At 38.0% G+C, this 19149-nt stretch overlaps 2 protein-coding genes across 7 annotated transcripts; one reads left to right on the top strand and one right to left on the bottom strand.

The window, feature by feature from the left end:
• The first annotated feature begins 1013 nt into the window (after positions 1-1013).
• LOC116719996 (TRIO and F-actin-binding protein-like) lies at positions 1014-16471 on the top strand. Of its 5 annotated transcripts, none has more exons than XM_032562940.1 (12): positions 8391-8467; positions 9370-9418; positions 10372-10440; positions 11291-11380; positions 11487-11581; positions 12060-12666; positions 12758-12974; positions 13829-13940; positions 14097-14256; positions 14383-14496; positions 15080-15166; positions 16247-16471. In XM_032562940.1, exons 2-12 carry the CDS (start codon positions 9392-9394, stop codon positions 16391-16393), a joined length of 1725 nt encoding a protein of 574 aa, XP_032418831.1. In that variant the 5' UTR covers positions 8391-8467; positions 9370-9391; the 3' UTR covers positions 16394-16471. The 5 variants fall into 5 exon arrangements, 4 of the variants coding, with proteins under 4 accessions (XP_032418831.1, XP_032418832.1, XP_032418830.1 ...); XM_032562941.1 differs by lacking the exon at positions 8391-8467 and adding an exon at positions 8893-9022 and having other exon boundaries at positions 9279-9418; positions 12761-12974; XM_032562939.1 differs by lacking the exon at positions 8391-8467 and adding an exon at positions 8898-9022.
• Positions 16472-16535: 64 nt separating this feature from the next.
• On the bottom strand, positions 16536-18410 carry smdt1b (single-pass membrane protein with aspartate-rich tail 1b). Of its 2 annotated transcripts, none has more exons than XM_032562946.1 (3): positions 18207-18410; positions 16981-17146; positions 16536-16773 (listed from the first exon to the last, which is right to left on the bottom strand). In XM_032562946.1, the coding sequence occupies exons 1-2, from the start codon at positions 18366-18368 to the stop codon at positions 17009-17011; spliced, it is 300 nt and encodes a 99-aa protein (XP_032418837.1). In that variant the 5' UTR covers positions 18369-18410; the 3' UTR covers positions 16536-16773; positions 16981-17008. The 2 variants fall into 2 exon arrangements, with proteins under 2 accessions (XP_032418837.1, XP_032418838.1); XM_032562947.1 differs by having other exon boundaries at positions 16988-17146.
• Between the last annotated feature and the right edge of the window lie 739 nt (positions 18411-19149).

Here is a 19149-nt window from a genome sequence, read left to right as displayed (position 1 = left end):
CTACTTAACAATATATACATATACAATACACTGCAAAAGTATTCACACCCCACAAGCTTTTCCTAATGTTGCGCAACCTTTGAAAGTTTGTAAAGGATAAGCCAACCAAGTCGTATATGGTTGAGAAGTGAAAGGAAAAGGACGTGTATAAATCTAAAAAGTGTTGCGTGTATTTGTATTAAATCTGCTCCAGAATAACTTGTTACTGCAAGTCCTTTGGGCAACATTTACCAGCTTTGCAGGTATAGAGACTGATAGTTCTTGGTTCTGCAATTTTGATCAGCTCTGGACTTTGGCAGGGTCATTCTAACATGAGATTTATTTGATCTAAACCAGAGGTCTTCAACAATGGTCTTCATGTTTCAATGTCCACCTGCTATTTCTGTAACAATACTCATTATTCTGATATTAAGTGAATTACTTCTTCAAGATAGAAGTTATTGTTGGTATTATTCTTTATACCATAACTACAGCAAGGCTGGTGAGTGGTGGACCTGTCCATCCTCTTGTTTTGATGCGTTCTGACCTTTCAGAGGACCATCTGTGGAGTAGCCCCGTCCGTAAGACACCTGCTCAAAAGAGTTGGTACTACGTTTCAGTTTTCTCAGGAGGATGTCATCTGATAGGCCACTGAGTTTTGAGCCCATGCGAGAAACAATGAAGGTTTGTGGGGGGGTTTCCATTAAAAGATCCAACCCCTGCAATACTTCCACAGTCAAACTAGGGCATTTACCCGTTAGAGACCTTCCAAATAAGGATAGCTCTGTGGAAATATGCCATGCTAAAGGTATATTTTTAATCCAGTCTTGGATCACTTGGATCACCCTGCAGGTAACATTATTTGTTTTCACCAGATATTTTCATGTGCAATTAATTACTAAAAATAATTCAGTTTAAGATTACTTTTGCTGTTTTGACAGGGGCAGTTTATTTTGACATTTTGCTGTGTTTTGTAGCAAATCAGTTTTTTTTTCTTTTACTCCATGTATTTATGTTTCAAATAAATACATCTGAATAGTTATCTTTTAATCTCTTAAGCCTAATTGTAGCTAATAAGGATTCAGCTGTTTTGATTATGTTTGTTATTATATAATGGTAATGAACTGTGCTTACAGCCTAAGAGTCTCCTGGGAAATAACACCACACCAGTTCTACTGAAACAAGTCAATCAGAAGCTATTTTAGTGCTGACGTCCCAGAGAATTACCAGCAACATCAACATGGCGCCCCCTGCTGAAGACTATTATTGCCGCCAGTTCCTGCCCAACACCTTTGACCCCTCCCGCTGCAGGTCCTGCCTGCGGCCCAATCACATGCACCTCAGTAAATCGACTGGAGAATACGCAGATGCTGCAGCTTTGGACATTCCACATGAGCTGGTACGTGCATTACAGTTGTGAAATCAGCCTAATTAGCATTTTAGCAAACCAAGGTTAGGCATAAAAAACAAAGAAATCTCTTGAGGAAAAGTAAGAAATGATGACCATTTATCAAACCTAATTACTGTACAGTGTAAATTTTGGGGGCTATTCTAAAGCTGTGAGAGAATTTACCGAGTCCTTCCCTGCTGCATCACTATTGGTGTTTTCTTCTCCTACAGTATGTCATGAACGTATTCACACCCCTTCCACAGTTTATTTTTCTACTACAAATATTTTATGCATTTTAATATGATTTTATTTGATAGAAAACACAATTTTTTGGAAGGAAAACAGTACATGGGCTCTCAATTTTTATTTTATGAATAAAATTTTCCTCATGGCATGATCCTTATGCACCACTATAGTTTATGCAATTTATGTCTTTCTTTCATCAGTGGCTTTCTACTTGCCACCCTTTCATAAAGACAAATTTTCCTAAGAGTTGAATACAAACGCATGCCAAACTTTTCAGATTTTAAATTTTAAAAAGCATGTATCATTTTCTTTCTATTTCAAAATTATGCAACAGTTTGTATTAGTCTCTCACTATAAATCCCATTACGTTTCCAACTTTATTGTAACAAAATATGAGCACGTGAATGCAGAATGTTATTTTTGCAAGGTACCATTAGTTTAAAATCTGAATATGTCTTAGACTTTCTATTGGCTGGTTTCTCAGAAATGAACCTGACCTTAGACAGTTCCCTGTGGTTACTACTTAATGCATCTTTTATTAATTAGTACCGGGTACTTTTCAGTGACGTTACTTTTGTTATACATGCACATGTTCTTTGTAGCTGTGGTTTCTCAGTTCTCTGGGCAGTGGGAGGGCTTCGCTCTATCTGAATGTGTGAAAGCTCTTTTCTTCTCTTCTCCTTTTTCTCTTTCTCTTCTCGTAAGTTCTTCTTTCCCTTTAAACGTTTTACCCCATCTCTCTACCTTTCTTTTATTTTCCTATTTCTTCGCCGTCTGCTGTCTATTGCATTTGAAAAGCATTTTCTAATAAAGTTTTTATAGATATATCAAGATACCTGATGCTGAAAGCCGTTACACTCCACTTGTGAAAATAAATCTGCTGGCTTCTCCTTGGCACTCAGACAACAATTGTGAGTGCCACACTGCCAGACAGACCACATAAATAAAAATCTTCGTGGTTTTGGCTACGCTTAATATATTACTTGGTTCTATTTGATATCAAATTCTATTTTAGAATACAGATCCAATTTAGCAAGCATTTTAAAGTACGGTAGTTTCAATATTTTGCTTGCACTCTTTGGCAGGTCCGGTACTTGCCCTTCTGAGGCTTCAAGCTTTGTACAAAAATATTTTTGCAGCATCAATATGCTCCTGAGAAAATAAAACATAATGCATATACCTTGCTGACAACTGTCAAAACTGCAGTCTCTTATAGCTGAAGCTTTTGACCATTCAAAACCATTACAACTGTTACAAGCTAAACTGTAAGATGATTCCATTGAACCAAACATTTACTTCCTCTTTAAGAACTTGCACTCAATGATCTTGTAAACTTTATTACAATCTTGGAGCTTTTTTAGTACTTCTTTAGTTTTTGCTCTATGTGATCTTGCTGTTTACTGTAACTCAAGCATTACAACATATTGACAATGACAACATATTGACACCAAACGGTGTCAATATGTTCTTTTCTTAAGCAGCGCTATATTCAGGTTGTGGCTGATCAACTTTGCATATGGCTAATTGAATTTGCTGACAGTTAGCCACAGTGGTTAAACAAATTGAGCCTGAGAGAGAACTCTGCATTGGAATTTTTTTTTATCAATGTATATCTGAAAAATGAGTGAATTGTAAGAGTTCCATTTTTTACCTATTTTAATATCATATTTAGCTGAATTTTATTTATCTTTTTTTTTAATGTATGACTTCAGTTTTGAAATACATCCACAATCCATAGTGTCAATATGTTGACTTTGGTGTTAGCTTCTCAGACCTTCTTGTGTTTTAATATGAATTTTTGAAATCAGAACATTGTAAGTGGTTGAAGCTTCTCAAAAAAAAAGTATCTGGCATTCATTGTGATATGCAATAAATGCATGCACCATTAGCATGTTTCAGAGTTAATATCAAGTAAAATAATAAAGTAATTTCCAAGGAAGTGTGAGACACAATGTTCTACCATTTGTATTGTATGATTATGCCAGTCAATAAAGTAAAACCTAAGGTGGAGGTGACAGACAGATAGCACATCAATGTGGCATTTGATTCTTTTATCATTAATTAATGAAAGCTTGCTGCAGTCCTTGGGGAATGGGTGGAAATCTGATAGGCACTGTCACTAACACCCTGCAGTAGCACAACCCCACTGGTTAAAATAACCTGTAGAGTAGAACATGCCAAGGAATCCTATAGTGACAACATTTACATTAAATTAGGCTTTATTGTGTTTTTAGAAACAAAAGAGATTGGGTCTGACATTCATACACCTGCATCCAATTTGGAGAGAATCTAAAGGACAAATAAAGTGTATTATCTGTGTTAATGATAGGTCAAACTTATGATTGGGATCAAGAAAAAACCAAAAAGCTTCCAAATGGGTGGCGCTGGTAATGCAAAGGCACTAGAGCAATGAAATAATGATGAGCATGAACACAGACTAGCTTGAGTTACGTCCTGTAGCTATAGTGAATGAAGAGGTGAAGGTAGAAGGAGCTGAACAGCAGAATCTTGACAGCAGATTTCACAAAAGGATCTTTCCTGTCACGGTGAGTGAAAGATTTCTTGATAGACTTTACTTAAAATTTCCTACAGAGATATGTGTGTTGAGTTTACTTTTAAGGGCTTGTTCTTTGAAGACTCCAGCTTTTTAATTTAGTCACATGGCGCAGGATTCATGTAAAATTGACAAAATAGACAAATAAAAATATCATTTTTATTCCTTATTTTAAAAAAGCTAGTTACATTACAGCTCAAACTGTTTCAATCAGGTTATGTATCTCACAATATTGCTGTAATCCCAGTCTTTGTTTAATTTAACCTTTGACTCAATCATTTTGCAAGTAATCCAGATGCTTATATTTAATATTTTGTTCCTTTCGTCTACAAACCAGGATGTAGGTGACACTAATGATGATGATCAGGATGATTATGAGGATCTAGTGCTGTCTGAGGTGACAACATGTGCCAGCAGTGATGACGCCAGTGGTTGTTGGACGTTTGAGTGGAATCTTGAACGCAGCCTGAGTCCTGAGTGGGAACTTGAGAATTGTGAAACTGACATTCAACCTAGGTGACCCAGATCATTCATTTTAATGACCTGTTTTTAAATATTTAACTGAAAAATATATCACTTCATGAAAAAAGGGGGGGAATTGGTGAAATACCTAGTTAAATTGGTGTGCACACCTTGAAACTGATATGTCATTGAACCACTTTCTGGTTGAATTTTGGCATCCAGTCTCCTTCAGTCAGAGTCTATTAGTGTCCAACATCTTGGCTTGAAAACATTTTTCCACTCTAACTTACAAAAGTTCATCATGCCTCTCAGATGACATCTCTTGTGAATAGCCCTCTTTTGATAAACTCACACATTTTCAGTCTTACTTAGTCTTGGACTCTGGCTAAGCCATTTTAAAACTTTACTCTTCCTCTCTTAATACTACTCTCTAGTTTATTTGAATGTATGATTGGACTAACCGAAGTGCTAAAGAAAAACGAAGGAGGTCAGTTTTACAGTAGACACCAAAAGTTTTGGGTCCATCCTATATGGTTTCACATGGGATTTTAACCAGACTTGCATCTTTTCATTGGGAGAAAAAGTATTCATCTTATAACCGTGCTCTTTAGTCCAGACAAGAGAATGTTGTGTAATGTAGACCATAACCGTACTTCTTAGAAAGTCCTCCAGTGTTACTGTTTGCTTCTTGTCTTGATCCATTTAAGGAGAATATCCAATTTCTGTCTCTGTCTTCTAGCTATTCAAATCAGTGGGAGTGTTCAGAGAGGAGCACATCCCTCAGCCCACAGAGCCCTCCTGCAGGCCAAACAGAAATGACCAGACTGGACCTATCTTCCCCGAGAGACACTGAAAACTCCTGGATGGATGAAAGGAGAGGAAGAGACATGTCCCGCCGGGCTTCAGGTCTGTCACACAGTACATCCCGTCATACAAAACATCTTTATCTTGAACTTAGACACAATATTTTGCCACACATTAATTTTTCTCTCTAAACTGTTCTTTGCTAATTAAATAATAAGACGGTGATGACAGGAACATATGACTTTCAGAGTCCAGAGGAGGCAGGGAGAAAGAAAGTGGCTACTTTTCCCCTGACAGAAGAGGTGACGGTGTGCAGCAGATGGATGAGGACAACAAGCGTACCCATCGCTATTATGAGAGGGGACATCCCCTGCCAAGCAACTATGTGCTCGAGCCCAAAGCTTGCGTCCCCTACAGGAATGTCAGCCTTGGACTGCCGTCCCAAAGAAGAAACCCAGAGACCTATATGCAGGCAACTTGGAGAAGTGAGTCCCCACAGAGGTACACATACCACTCAAACTTCAGAAGAGGTACAGACTCCGAGAGGAATTCTCCAACACGTCATAGCTCTTTGAGTCCAGATCGCTACAGGTTACCTGAGTCTGCCATGGGACCTCAGAGAGGGAGCTCCCTCTGTAGGAGTCAGGCTCGGTCTCGTGCCTCATTGCAGGGCTCTCTCCAAATTCAGTCTAATGGTGCTTCACGCCACACATCTGGCAGGTCCAGTCCTTTACGCAGAAGGGATTCCACAGCTCCTCGTAATGCCTCAGCACACAGACGGGCAGACTCATTTCCGTTACACAGTGCTGGCTATGAAGACCTTAAGATGTCCAGCCAAGAGTCAAGGAGTCCGTCACAAGCTTCAAATAAACACAGTTTGGATTCTGAGAAACTCTACAGAAATCTTGAGTCTATTTCCCGCCGTAGTTCTTCTGCAGTCAAGCAGAACTCATACGAAGCGTCTCCTCGAAGCAGAACAGCTGTTAGCAGTCTGGCCAACACTCTGTCCCACAACAGCCGTGAAGTGTCACCATCCAGGAATGGCTACAGTCCACAGAGTCACGCCTCATTAAGAGAGCCCGATTCAAGAGACAGCAGGATGAGTAGATCCCAAAGTTCCTGGCAAGGGTCTTCACACTCTTTACTCAATCTCCCATCGTCACATGGTTCCTCTTCATTGAGACAGCAAGGGGCAGGCTCCCAGATTCTAGTTGGGTCGCCCTCAAACATTGCAGTCACAGACGGTAATGATGGGGTTGCTTCTTGGCAGGGGTCTTCACACTCTTTACTCGGCCGCCCCCCATCACAAGCTTCCTCTTTATCGAGACAGAGAGCAGACTCTCGGGTCCTTGGAGGATCACCCTCACAATTTGCAGTCACAGACTCTGATAAGGTTAATGAGGGATTCGGCTCCTCGCATGGGTCTTCACCCTCTTTACTCAGTCGCCCGCCATCACAAGGCTCCAATTCATTGAGACAGGCAACGGACCTTCAGATTGGTGGATCACCTTTGCAAGCTGTGGCAACAGATGCTGCAAATGCTAATAATGGTGTAACTAAAGTCAGCTCTGACAGAAGTAAGAGCATTGTCAGACGAGGAATGGATGCCCTGTTGCTCTCCGAACCGGAAAAAGCTGTAGTAGAACCTGAAGAGGTACATACATCAGGATTTTTTTCATCATTTTGGTAAAATTCTTGTCAACAAATGCTAAATCTGCACAAATGATTATGAATCCAAGGTTGGGATGACCATAGATGACTACATCATGCTGGCTGATATACCAAAGATTCAGGTGGAGTCAGAAGAAGAATTTCCAGGGCTGAGACGGAGAAATGAGAGTCCTAGTCCCTGCAGAGACCAGAGACAAAGATCATACAGGTGTGTGAGATAATTTTAGTTTTCTTCAGCCATAGAAAGGACTTAACACGACGAAAGTGTTTAACATGGAACAGCCAATGACTGTAGCGGTTGGTGATTAGATATCTCATGACATAGAAACAGCAGAATAATGCTCCACAAGTTTTTGCAGATTTGCAGTGTGACTTTATGTGATAGACTGAAAAAACTTTGGTGCACATTTATATTCAGCCACCACCTTTCCCTGCTAGTGCAGCTGCAAGTGAAATGGGGTATTCAACAGTTTTAAACCTCTAGAGTCTGAAAGTGTTAGTTCATTCATTGTTACAAAATAGGTCAAGCTCAGGTAGATTGTACATAACGCATTGGTAAACACCTATTGTCAAATGCCAAAGATTTAGCAACTCTGGCTGTGTTTAGAATCATTGTCCTGCTGGAAGGTAAACCTCCACTCCAGGCTTTTATGTCCTCCAATTGGTTTTGCTCCTTTATTTAGCTTTTTTCTTCTTCTCATCAACTCTGTACTTCTCTCTTAAGTTCTGTTTTTCATTTTAAAACCATAGGAGATAGGTCCTTTAGAGCTTTAGCTCTTAGAATGTGGAATGCATTACCTCCATTTTGGCACTGTCAGGATTGTTTATTCTTTTTCTCCTTGTCAGCTAAAGACTTGTTTGTTCATATTGGCTTTTTGATAGTTTTATGCTAATGATATTTTATCTATCCTATTTTACTCTCCTTAAAATCTTTATCTTTCCAAAATGTTTTGTGGTTGCGTTACTGTGAAGCGCATTGTGGTTTTATCCTGTGAAACTTGCTATATAAATAATTCTAGCATGAAAAAGTATGTATTCATCTTCTGAAGGTATCAAGATGAAACAGACATGTATAGTTCAAGGATAGAGCCAGACGAGAGGAGGAGGGGCAGAGAGAGAGGGAGAGACAGACGAGAAAAATGTCGGGACCTTGAAACTGGACGATTGTCTCAGAGACAATCTGCCATTTCTCTTCATACACAGGTAAGATCTAGCAACTGCCCAGGCCTTCATGAAAAATGTTGACACAGCCAATGAAAACCCAGTTTGTTCTTCTTCCACTTAAGACATCAGATCTAAGTGAAAAAAACAGATCTTTGAGAAAGAAGGACCGAGCGCACCCTGAGCGCTCGCAGACACAGGTGAGCAGTTTCAGTACTTCCAGAAACTCTAAAACACACGTGTTCAGAGGAAAATGGGTCATTTTTGCTTCTGTTTTCATGCATCATGTTGATGTTTATTCCATCTGTTTTATCTGAGTCTGACTCACTGAAGCTCATTGTAGAAAAAAAAAAAACATTACTCAGCAGTCTGTTTTAGAGCGGCATGCGCATGTGATTAATCATCTTTATTAATGGATTCAAGAATAGTTTTGCAACAGGAGTTGTTTCTACAGGAGTTTTTCTTTCCCTGGAGAAGTGAAGTAAAAAGTTGTTGTTTTTTTTCACTTTTCAAAACTGCTGAATAAGTGTGTAATTAATGGATATAAAAAGCTGTGACCATATTTCTATTGTTTTACTGCGGAGAATGTTAAATTGGGTCACAAGACTTCATTGTTGCAGTCTAAAATGCAAAGAGAAATGGTATGACCACACTTTTGTGGCTTCCTCTTCCTTCTGCATGCCATGCAGTACTTCTTTCTTAAGTCCTATTTCTCTGTCATCACCTCATGCAACTTGGACACAACATCTTGCTTGGTGAGTGTTTTAAGGTGTAGTAACTAGCTTTGACAGCATCTGCTTGCTTTTTAGAGTGATTCTGAAAACGTTTTACAAGTTCCTCTTTCTCCTCCAGCAGTACTGATCGTGGTTCAGTAACTACAGATCTTCCTGTTTTATGTCCTCATTTTTCAAGATTGTAGTTACTTGTGAAGAGTTAACTGTCTTTATCACCTTTGTGCATGTTTCAGACTACTGTATCAATATCAACTGGGCCATTTTGTCTGCTTGAAAGTTTCCGCTTCCTTTAGTTTCACAATCAAAACTGAGACACAAGCCACAGCAGACTGCTTTCCAACCGTTTGGCTCTAATGCTTCAATTGCAGATGGTGTTTTCTAAAGGGCTGGATGTCCAGGCTGGATGAGCAAGGCAAAGTAAGTACCTGTTTTTATATTTGTTCATCAAGCTAGATTTTTGCTATAAGCATCAGTAAAGAACCTGGCAGACAGTTTGAACCCAGAACGTACAAGAGCCTGTTTTTGATGTGCCTGACTCAGCCAACGGACTCTGATGATTGTCTGGGCTGTGTTAAGCGTGGCTTCGATATGATTTAAGCAGCGTTTAAAAATAAAATTCTGGTCTAAATGCAAACATTATCAGTACACGTCACATTCATTTTGGGATTTTAATCATCCATTTCAACAATTTTTCTCTTAACCTGCTTAAAGACCAAACCATGTCAAAGTTTAAACCATCTACTTTAGTAGCTGATTTAAGATGCAGTTAAAAATATTACAATATGCTGGCCCTCACTTTTTATTATCCCACAAACAGTTGTACAGTTGTAAAAGGCATGCTGTTATTAACACAGCCACACAATACCAAGCTGCTACCACCATGCTTAATACTTGAAATATCTTATGTTCTTATGTTATCTTATGAAAGCCTCATTCTGAGTCCTTCACATGTACTTTTTGTCACTGTGGTCAAATTAAACTTTGTCTTTTTTTACCATAAAACCTGTATCTCAGAAGATCTCAGTCTGCACTGATGTTAAACAGGCTGAGATGTAGAAAGTGACTGCAGCACCTTCTATTTTATGATTGTCTTAAGCATAATGATTCCTGGATTTTAAGAGCAAGCCAAAAGACAATTTGGATCAGATAAATGAAGCACGGATGTTACTGGATAATTCATCACAGTAAAAAAGGCTTTTAACTAAATATTACTACAGTTGCATGTTTGTATTATTTCATTTTGTATGTTTAATTTTGACCCTGTGACAAATTGAAACAAATTTTAAAAACTTTTTTTTATTTAAAACTTAAGTGTGATGATAATGTTGCCAAGTACTATTTAGATGCCCACATCTGTTAATTTTCAACAGTGGATGAAGCACTGGTTTGTTCTTGGTGACACTTCACTGAGGTACTACAGAGACTCGGAGGCTGAGGAGGTAGGAACAGATGTGTCTCAATGACACTTACAGTGCCTTGCAACATTTTATCCCATCAAAACCACAAAGTATAAGGTTTTTAGTGGTATTTTTAATATGCAACACAAAGTAGAACATATTTGTGAAGAGGAAAGAAAAGATCAGTGGTTTATGAGGTTGTTATGAAAAAGTTATTGTTGGAGGAAAAACTATAAAATGTTCTGTGTGCAGTTTTTTACCAGTCATACAGAGGACACTGTAAACATGTGGAAGACAGTGTTCTGGTCTCATGAGTCCAAAATGGTTGAAAAACTAACACTGCACTTTGTTCACCTTGAACAAATTATCCCCACAGTTAAACATAATGGTGGAGAACAACTATCCTAAACATGCAGCGAAAGCCATGTATAATTAAGAAGATTTGGATCAAATTGTATTTATTTGTTAGAATGTTAGAATGTAGGTAGTCCCAACCTACATTTATTTTAGAATCTGTGGCAAGATTTGGAAATTGATGTTTACAAATGCTTCTCATTCAATCTGACTGAAATTGAGTTATTTTGAAAAGAAGAGTGGGCAAAACGTTCAGCCCTTACATGTTCAATTCTGCAGTGATGGCGTATAAGGACAGCAGCTATAATCACAATAAAAGCTAGTTCTGAAAAACATTTTCACAAGGGAGGTTTGAAACAGTTTAAGGTAACTTCTGCTGAACCAAACTGTACAGTTGTGGGTAAAATGTCTTACAAGGACATAACTGAAACTATGGAACTATCATTGTCCAACTATACCAGTTATGTCTTTAATGTGTTATGTGTCAAAAATCCAAACAAAATGAAGTTAATTAAACATAATTTCTTTTCTTATAAAGTCAGATGATTTGGATGGAGAGATTGATCTGACGTCCTGTGTGAAGGTGTCAGACTGTGATGTAGAGAAGAACTATGGACTTCAAATTCAGGTAATTTTCAGTGCATAGCTACTATCGTCATGTTTTAAAGCATTTTTCCAGGTCAGTGGACGGTCATTAAGATGCCCCACTTCTTGTGTGTTTCTCTCTTCTTCAGACAAAAAGAGCTGTGTTCACTCTCTCTGCTATAACATCCAGAATTCGTCGGAACTGGGTGAAGTTACTGACACAGGCCATCCAGAACAACTCACAGTGAGTTCCACGTTGTAATTGGTCTCATTATGGGATGAATTAAAGAGATTCTTTTCGAACCAAAGCAGAACCTCACTTTAAAGCTCCATAACTGTCCTTTAAAATTATTTTTAGAAGAGGGAAATCTTAATGACATTTATCCTGTTCTAAACAGACATCATTTCAATTTTAATTCTTGATGTAAAAATGAAAAATGGGTAGGAATAAAATATTTTCCATCACTTTTTTAAATTTGTTGATCAAATTTAGTTATTTGACATAAATTGATATAATAAATTAATTAAATTAATAAACAATTCTTTTTTGAAGTGTATTATATCGTTTTAATCTAAAATTGTAATTGTAATTTCACTAACAAGTATCCAAGGGGTCTGAACCTTTTTGTGATTGGTTGGTCAGTCTCCAGTGACCCCATTCTGTTGTCCTTAATTGGATGTGTAACTCTACTCTTATGTATTCCCTCTTATTTTGACCTCAGCCAATCAGACTCCAGCAGTGAGAAAGCGAACTCCCGCTCCCGGAGGCTGTCGTCAAGCCAACGGCCCGCTCAGTTCCCCTGCAAGGACTCCAGCTATGAACCTGCCACTTCTATCTACAATACCGTAGACGCGAACGCCAACAAGGACCCAACGACAGAAGGAGACCCAGGCATAGACCTGTCTCCGGCCACTCAGAGGGAACAAGGAGAAGGTTGGGACCGTGAGCAAGCAAAGAGACTGGAAGAGAGGAACAAGTGGTTTGAGGAAGGGGTCCCTCTGAGTGATTTGAGCAGCAGGTGGGACTCCATGGAGCTGAAAAAGGGGAACATTACAGTCCCTGTTATTGAAACCATGGATTCTGAAGTCAATAAGAAATGGACAGAATTTGAAACGTCATATAAGGACGTAAGCTCCCAGTCTCTCATTGGAGCCCAGGCCCATCAATCAAGTTCTCCAGATTTGTCAGAGTCTCTAATTTATTCTCAAATGTATCAACCAAGCCCAGATCAGGTCAATCAGACTTGCCTGTCCTCTTCGGGCAAGGCTCTTCCATCAATAAATAGTCAAATCCTTCCAACTAACAAAGCTGAAGCTCTTCAAAAGGAGGTAAGCCAATAATTTGTTTAAGGATGCAAAAGAAAAGCTTTGCACCTTCTAACACTTAGTGTGTGTGTGCAAACCAACCTCTCTCCAAAAGCAGGTTGAAAGCATCAGAAAGGAGTATCAAGTCATGGAGATAGATGTGGACAGTCCATGTGGCCCTGGAGCCCCATGTAGAGCCAAGCTGAAAGCCATGGAAGCAGCTCATCAAAAGCAACTGCAGGAGCTGCAGGAGAAGCATGCCAGGGAGAAGAAGAAGCTGGAGGAAGAGAAAGACCGCATGCTACAAGAGGAGAGCCAGTCAGCTGCTAAGGGTTAGCTGACACATAGTATCAGTCAAAGGATGTCCCTTTGAGATTTATTGTCCAAATTCTGAACCAAGCCACTTTAGAATAAGGATTACCAATATAGAGTCACAGTTTATTACATTGTTGAAATCTATATCAATGCAGTAAAATAACACAATTATTTTCTATTTCACAACATACATTAGCATTGTGATCTTCTCTTCTCCCACTTAATTTACTGACCAGTAAACTTTTCTTGACAGAGACATTGAATTTGTCTGAACCAGAGATTTTGAAGGTTAGCGTCAATATGCTGCTCCAATATGGGTCAACTAGTTCACAGAACTATTGCAATTGTACTTACTATTGTAAACATAGTTTTACTATTGTAAAATTATACTTGAAACAAGTATAATTTTATCATTTGTTCCTACAGGTGTGTCATGTGTATCACATCCATGTCTATGTGGAGATGTTAGCTGAAGTAGTCTAATCATAGCATGTTTTTCCTCCCCATTTTCTCATTACTTGTTGATAATTAAGGCTCACCGTTGTCTACTTCTAGCTCAGCAGACAACAGGGTCCTGCTTCGTAAGCTTCTCACATTGCTGTGGATGGCATAAAATTTAATGACTACTTTTAATTTTTACTAAGTTCTCTTAAAATCAATATCCTAAAAGATATCGAAGTTATACGATTTAAGGAATGATAAAAACGACAAAGCTATTTGAAAATTCATCACAGTCTGTAGCCTGACACCTGGAATTTAATTGGGACATCCCTAAATAGCACTTATACTGTGATGATTCTGCTTTCTTCAAGGCTCTTCTCCCATAACTTTACAATTGGTTAGTTTTCTAACTGATTAATTTTCATTAAAGCTATGAAGGCACTCAAAGCAGCTCACAGGGAGGAGTTGGAGAGAGAAGTGGAGAAGGCCAGAGGGCTGGATGGAGGAGCGGCACACTTGGATTCCTCCTACAGAGGTCATATGTAAGTTTATTCTCAGCTCTCTGTTCTGCTGCTGATAAAAGCAACTTCCTTCCAGGCTCTTGCTGCTAGACTGAGATGTTCCTAACTCCATAACGACCCTCACTGTGATGATGCTGTACAATTCAGTTCAGAACTTTGTGTGTTTGTCTACATTAGGCCTCAGGCAGATGTCTTGTACAACGAGTTAAACGTGCTATCAGAACGATACTCTCAAAAGTGCCTGGAGTTGAAAAGCACTGAGCACAACAGCAAGAGCCGAGAGACTGAGCTGGACTACAAGAAGAAAGAGATGGAGCAGCTCCAGAGAGAAAACCAGGTAGCTGGACATGAGATTGTGTTTTAATCTCCACTGTAGGGTCACATTCTTGCATAATGCATGTATTTTTAACTTTCCAAACATATGTTTGGAACACAGTTTGTTCTAACAAATTCTATTTTTCAGGAGCTTAAGATGAAGCTAGCAGAAGAAATCAGTCGAATGAGATATTTCATTACAGGCCAGAGGTCTGAGGAGGTCTCACTTTGCAAAACCGAGGAAACTCCTTCCAATTTAGAGGTATTAAAAATAAAAACATAGTCTTTTGACATTATTTTTATTACAATAAGTAATCCAGTGTCTTAGTGCAATCAAGCCCCTAGAGTTCATAGCAATCAAATGGTGTTGATATACAATTGGAAACAACACAGTTCCACCATTTAAACACTGCAATTCTGAACCCATAAATAAATCGAAGTAGTTTGCTTTGTCTACATTAATACCTCCATACACTGTTTCCTGGTCACTTCTGTTTTGAAATTCTTGACTTTGTGAAGAATGTGTTGTCAGAAACATCCTACTGTAGTATATACTGCCGCCTCCTGGTAAATTTAATGTATTGTGTTATGCTGATGGAGCAGATGCACAATATCTTGATTATATATTTCTCAATACAACAAAAAAAAAACCTAACCAATTTCTGGTTTTCTGAAGCAACATTTGCCAATTTGTAATAATAGCTTGTGTGAATACCAGTTGTTTTATCTGTATTAAACTTGAAAACTACATTGAACTCAGCTGAGAATTAAGTCAGTATATTATTTGACGCATACAATCATCTTGTAAGCTGAAATAGTGAGAAGTTGCATGTTTTGTCTTTCAGACATTGTTGAGAGCAAAGGAAAATGAGGTGCAGTATCTTAAAAAAGAAATCAGCTGTCTACAAAATGAGGTCCAAACGCTTATGAAGGTATGCCTGAATTATCTTAATATAAAATCTCTTGCAAAAACTTCTCGTCTTTACAACCACAAACTTTAATGTATTTTCTTAAGATTTTATGTAACAGATCGTCAGAAGGTAACTATTAGTTAGTAAAGTGAGAAAAAATATAAGTTTTTACAAGTAGAAATATGAAATGGATGGCCAGCATTTCTTTAAACAAATGTTCAAGTCATTAAACAATTTTTTTATTCAAATTTCAAAAAATACTTTATTGATGGGAAGAGCATGTCACAGTTAAAAACCTATCAAGACACGCCATTTATGGAAAAGTGACAAAAAGAAAATTGTTGAATTTCAACAATTTCTTTCTTTCTACATATAGAAGGTGCCCTGGTGAGAGGAGGTCAAAATGCAAAATGCTTGCTCAGAAGTCTAACACTGCACATCATGCCCATTATTAAACATGGTGTTGGCAGGATCATGCTGAGGGAATGCCGTTCTTCAACAAGGAGAGGGAACCATGTCATACTACAGGCATAGATTCACCTCCCAGTAGGACAAAGACCCTAAACATATGCAACAATAGTATGATTTAAATCAAAGCACAATTGTGTGTTAGAATGACTTACTAAAAATCCAAATCCACAGATTCTCAATTAAATTCAGTTGAGAATCTGTGGAAAACTAAAACGGTTGGTCACAAACTCTCCATCTAATCTGACTAAGTTAAACATTCATGAAATAGCACAAAAGACTTGCGGCTGTGAATGAAATGAAAGGTAGTTCTACAAATTATTGTAGAACTACCTTTCTACAATAGAAAGGTAGTTCTATTGTAGAACTACCTTTCTACAATATTCAAGTGCACAGTACACTTGAATATACTGTCTATATTCAAGTGCACAGTACACTTGAATATACTGTCTATATTCAAGTGTACAGTACACTTGTCAGATTTGATTGACTAAAAACCATTTATCTTTTTCCTTCCACATAAAATACATTAATATTTGTGGTTGTAACAGAACAAAATGTGAAAATGTGAATAATTCTTTATTGGAGTGTGCTTGTAACTTTTGTATGTCAAATATGCTATGTTTGCTACAGGAAAAAGATGCAGTCTATTCGCAGTATAAGGAGGCCTATGTTGAACTGAGTGATACAAGGGGTCGAAGCCAGTTGGAGCTGGGTTCCCTTAATGAGCATTTAAGACTGGCCAATGCTGCACTCCAGGAGGAAGGCAGACACACCTGACCAATAAGGTCAACACATAAACTTCACATCAAAGGATGAACAGCAGCCAGCCAATTAATAAATATCACGTCAAACCAATCTTATTGCATCACAACTGTTATGTACGAACCACTGACCGTTATGAAATAAAGAGAATGCGTTCCACGTGTGTGATCAACTTTGTTTATTTAGTGGACACACTTGTAAACATGCAAACAAGAGTGAAGGCAGAGATAATAGTTCTGATAGCTTCACAAGACAAGAGATTTCTCAAAATCAGGATCAATAGGTGCAGCGATATGAAGGAGATGGCTGGACGAAAAGGATGTTTGAAAGTGCTCTTTCCACGCTCATCTAGCCTGTGCTGCCTGGTATTCTTTCAGTACATATTGCAAAGCACCCTGTGGACAAAGGTTTTTACAATATCATTAATTAGCAAGAATGCTATAAATTGAAAACTTCAACAAATAAAAAGGAGATAAGAATTACATGCACAAAGTCTGTAATTCGTTAACATGCTTCTGAGACCAAATTTACACAGATAAGACATGAAAGATTTGAGCTATAATCTTTAGCCAGTGTTTAAGGTGTGGCTCTGGGACACATACCGTTTACCTCTTATGTGGCAGACAAAAGTCAGTCATCGTCGTCGTCATCCTCGGGGACAAAAATGTCATGCTCTTCCAGGAGAGCGGCAAAATTCTTGCTGATCAGAGTTCCAACATAAAGGAAAGGCACCACCACCACTGTCATGCGGATTAGGCCAAAGGGTATCTGCAAAGTTACAAAAGTGTGAACAGTGTAAGTCAAAGACTCTGACTGCTATTAAGCACTGTGCTCTAGACTGAGAGCTTCACCCTAGTAAAATGACAATGATTGTTTAAAATAGTCTTTAACAAATTTAGAGCTACATGGCTTAACTTTTATATTGTCTCACCTTTCAAAGGTTATGCACCTTTGAAAGGTGCATAACATTTGAACTGTTTGATTTTATGTCAAGTGTTTCTGGGTTTAGAACAGCAAACTAAAGACAAAGTAGTGAAACTGGTCTTCATCGCTTAATACTGCATCACTTTTTGGCCATCTTAATGTGAATTCACTGTAGATATTTCTGATTAAATCAAGCTTTAAATATAAAAGCCTGCAAAAACAATAGCCTTGTACATAGAAAGCGAGACTGATGTGGTTAGATGGATGAATTGATGAACACTGTAACAGGGAATACAGCCTGGAAATACAGATTTTATACACTATTTTCTTTTATTAGTTACAACCCAGACCAGGAAAACATAAAAAATCAAATTCCACACTTTTTCAGGCTTTGTAGGAACCCATTCTGAGTTTGAAGCTGAATTAAACATGTTTACCAATGGTGAAAATGTCAAACCAGATTACAGACTTAGTTTTGACAATAATCTGTTTTTTTCTCTGCTATGGTCTGCCAAACTGTCACCCATAAGGTTAAAAAAGTGGATACTTGCAGTGAGGAATTTAAATAGAATATGCCATCCCAGCTTTAGAAATTCGACAGTGATATTCTAATGTATTGTTAATTTTTGTTACCATTTCGAAATATTCTGGATGGATAAATCAAATAACATCTTATTTGTCCTTGAAACCTTAAATAAAACATAAAATTTAAAGAAGAACTACAAGATAAAAATTCTGTAAAATACTTCCTGTATATGTGTAAACACACGCTCACTGGCTAACTGAAGCTCCTTTGTAGATTTTCTGCTTTTCTATTGGCCGTTTCTGCTGTCAATACACCTTTAAGCCCGCCTACCCGGTGTCTTGTCGGTTTTCTCTACTTAGCGAAGATAAAAATACTCACTTTTTCAGGTTTTGGAAGGATTGCTCCAGAAGGTGTGGATACCACAGTTCTTCTTTGAGTCGTCTTGGAAATGGTGGATGTTTTCAAGCTGGGGTTACGGGTCATTATGCCCGTGTTCCTGCTGAAAAGACGGAGAGGAAGCAGCAGTAAGCTCGTCGCCATTTTTGTTCTTTACAGTGGGACGTTTGTGCTCGGACAGGGTTTGGTTGGGTGTGACTAGCAGTTTTGTGAAACACCACACCAACATACAAATATTAACAAATGTACCACAACTATTATTAAAAATATTAAAAACACATGGAAAATATGGACGTGTCTTGGGATTATGTGTATTAATTTAGAATCATGATGGTCAAAACTAATGGAAACCATTTACTTAATATTTCCTGCCAGCTGCAGTTTTGCTAAATTATGAAATGTTGAGTAGAAATATTTCCAAAAATTAATCTAATTTTTGCTTTCAAAAAATCACATCACATCTGGTAAACTAAATAACACAATTATTCACAACCCAAATGGATGTGAGTAATTAACTCTGAGAATGTATATTATAGGGAATAAAAAAAGAAATAAAAATACTTTTCCCCATACTAATTTGAACTTTACTTTAGTTCATACACATTGTGTTAAACGCTTCAACCTCAATTTACCAGTAGTAAAGTCTCATCACTTGACAAGTTAGTACAGGCACTAAAGCACCTATAGATTTACTTTCCTATCACATGAGTCATTGACATTAAATTTCCCTATAGATTATGCTTCAGGTGCCCCAAAAGAGGGGATCTTTGAAATTCTGCAATACTCAGATGTTAATCTAGATAAAAGGCATAATGGCAATGTGTATGCTGTCAATATTAGAGGAAATAAATAGGGTACTTAAAAATAGATCAGATGAATATATACATGTTTGTGTTGTTATCCTGTACATGTTGAATCAATTTTG

This window comes from Xiphophorus hellerii, chromosome 5 (assembly GCF_003331165.1).
Source record: "Xiphophorus hellerii strain 12219 chromosome 5, Xiphophorus_hellerii-4.1, whole genome shotgun sequence".
Classification (NCBI taxonomy): domain Eukaryota; kingdom Metazoa; phylum Chordata; class Actinopteri; order Cyprinodontiformes; family Poeciliidae; genus Xiphophorus; species Xiphophorus hellerii.
Note: the sequence above shows the minus strand (reverse complement) of the source record. Positions and strands in the feature narration are given on the sequence as shown.

What these genes read in the sequence shown, in the direction of transcription:
- LOC116719996 (XM_032562940.1), top strand. Translation starts at nt 9,392, where the DNA reads ATGTCCAGGCTGGATGAGCAAGGCAAA. An exon ending in GGCTGGATGAGCAAGGCAAA is followed by an intron (nt 9,419 to 10,371) that starts GTAAGTACCTGT and finishes AATTTTCAACAG; the next exon opens with TGGATGAAGCACTGGTTTGT. An exon ending in ACTATGGACTTCAAATTCAG is followed by an intron (nt 11,381 to 11,486) that starts GTAATTTTCAGT and finishes TCTCTTCTTCAG; the next exon opens with ACAAAAAGAGCTGTGTTCAC.
- smdt1b (XM_032562946.1), bottom strand. Translation starts at nt 18,368, where the DNA reads ATGGCGACGAGCTTACTGCTGCTTCCTCTCCGTCTTTTCAGCAGGAAC. An exon ending in TCCTTCCAAAACCTGAAAAA is followed by an intron (nt 17,147 to 18,206) that starts GTGAGTATTTTT and finishes GTAACTTTGCAG; the next exon opens with ATACCCTTTGGCCTAATCCG.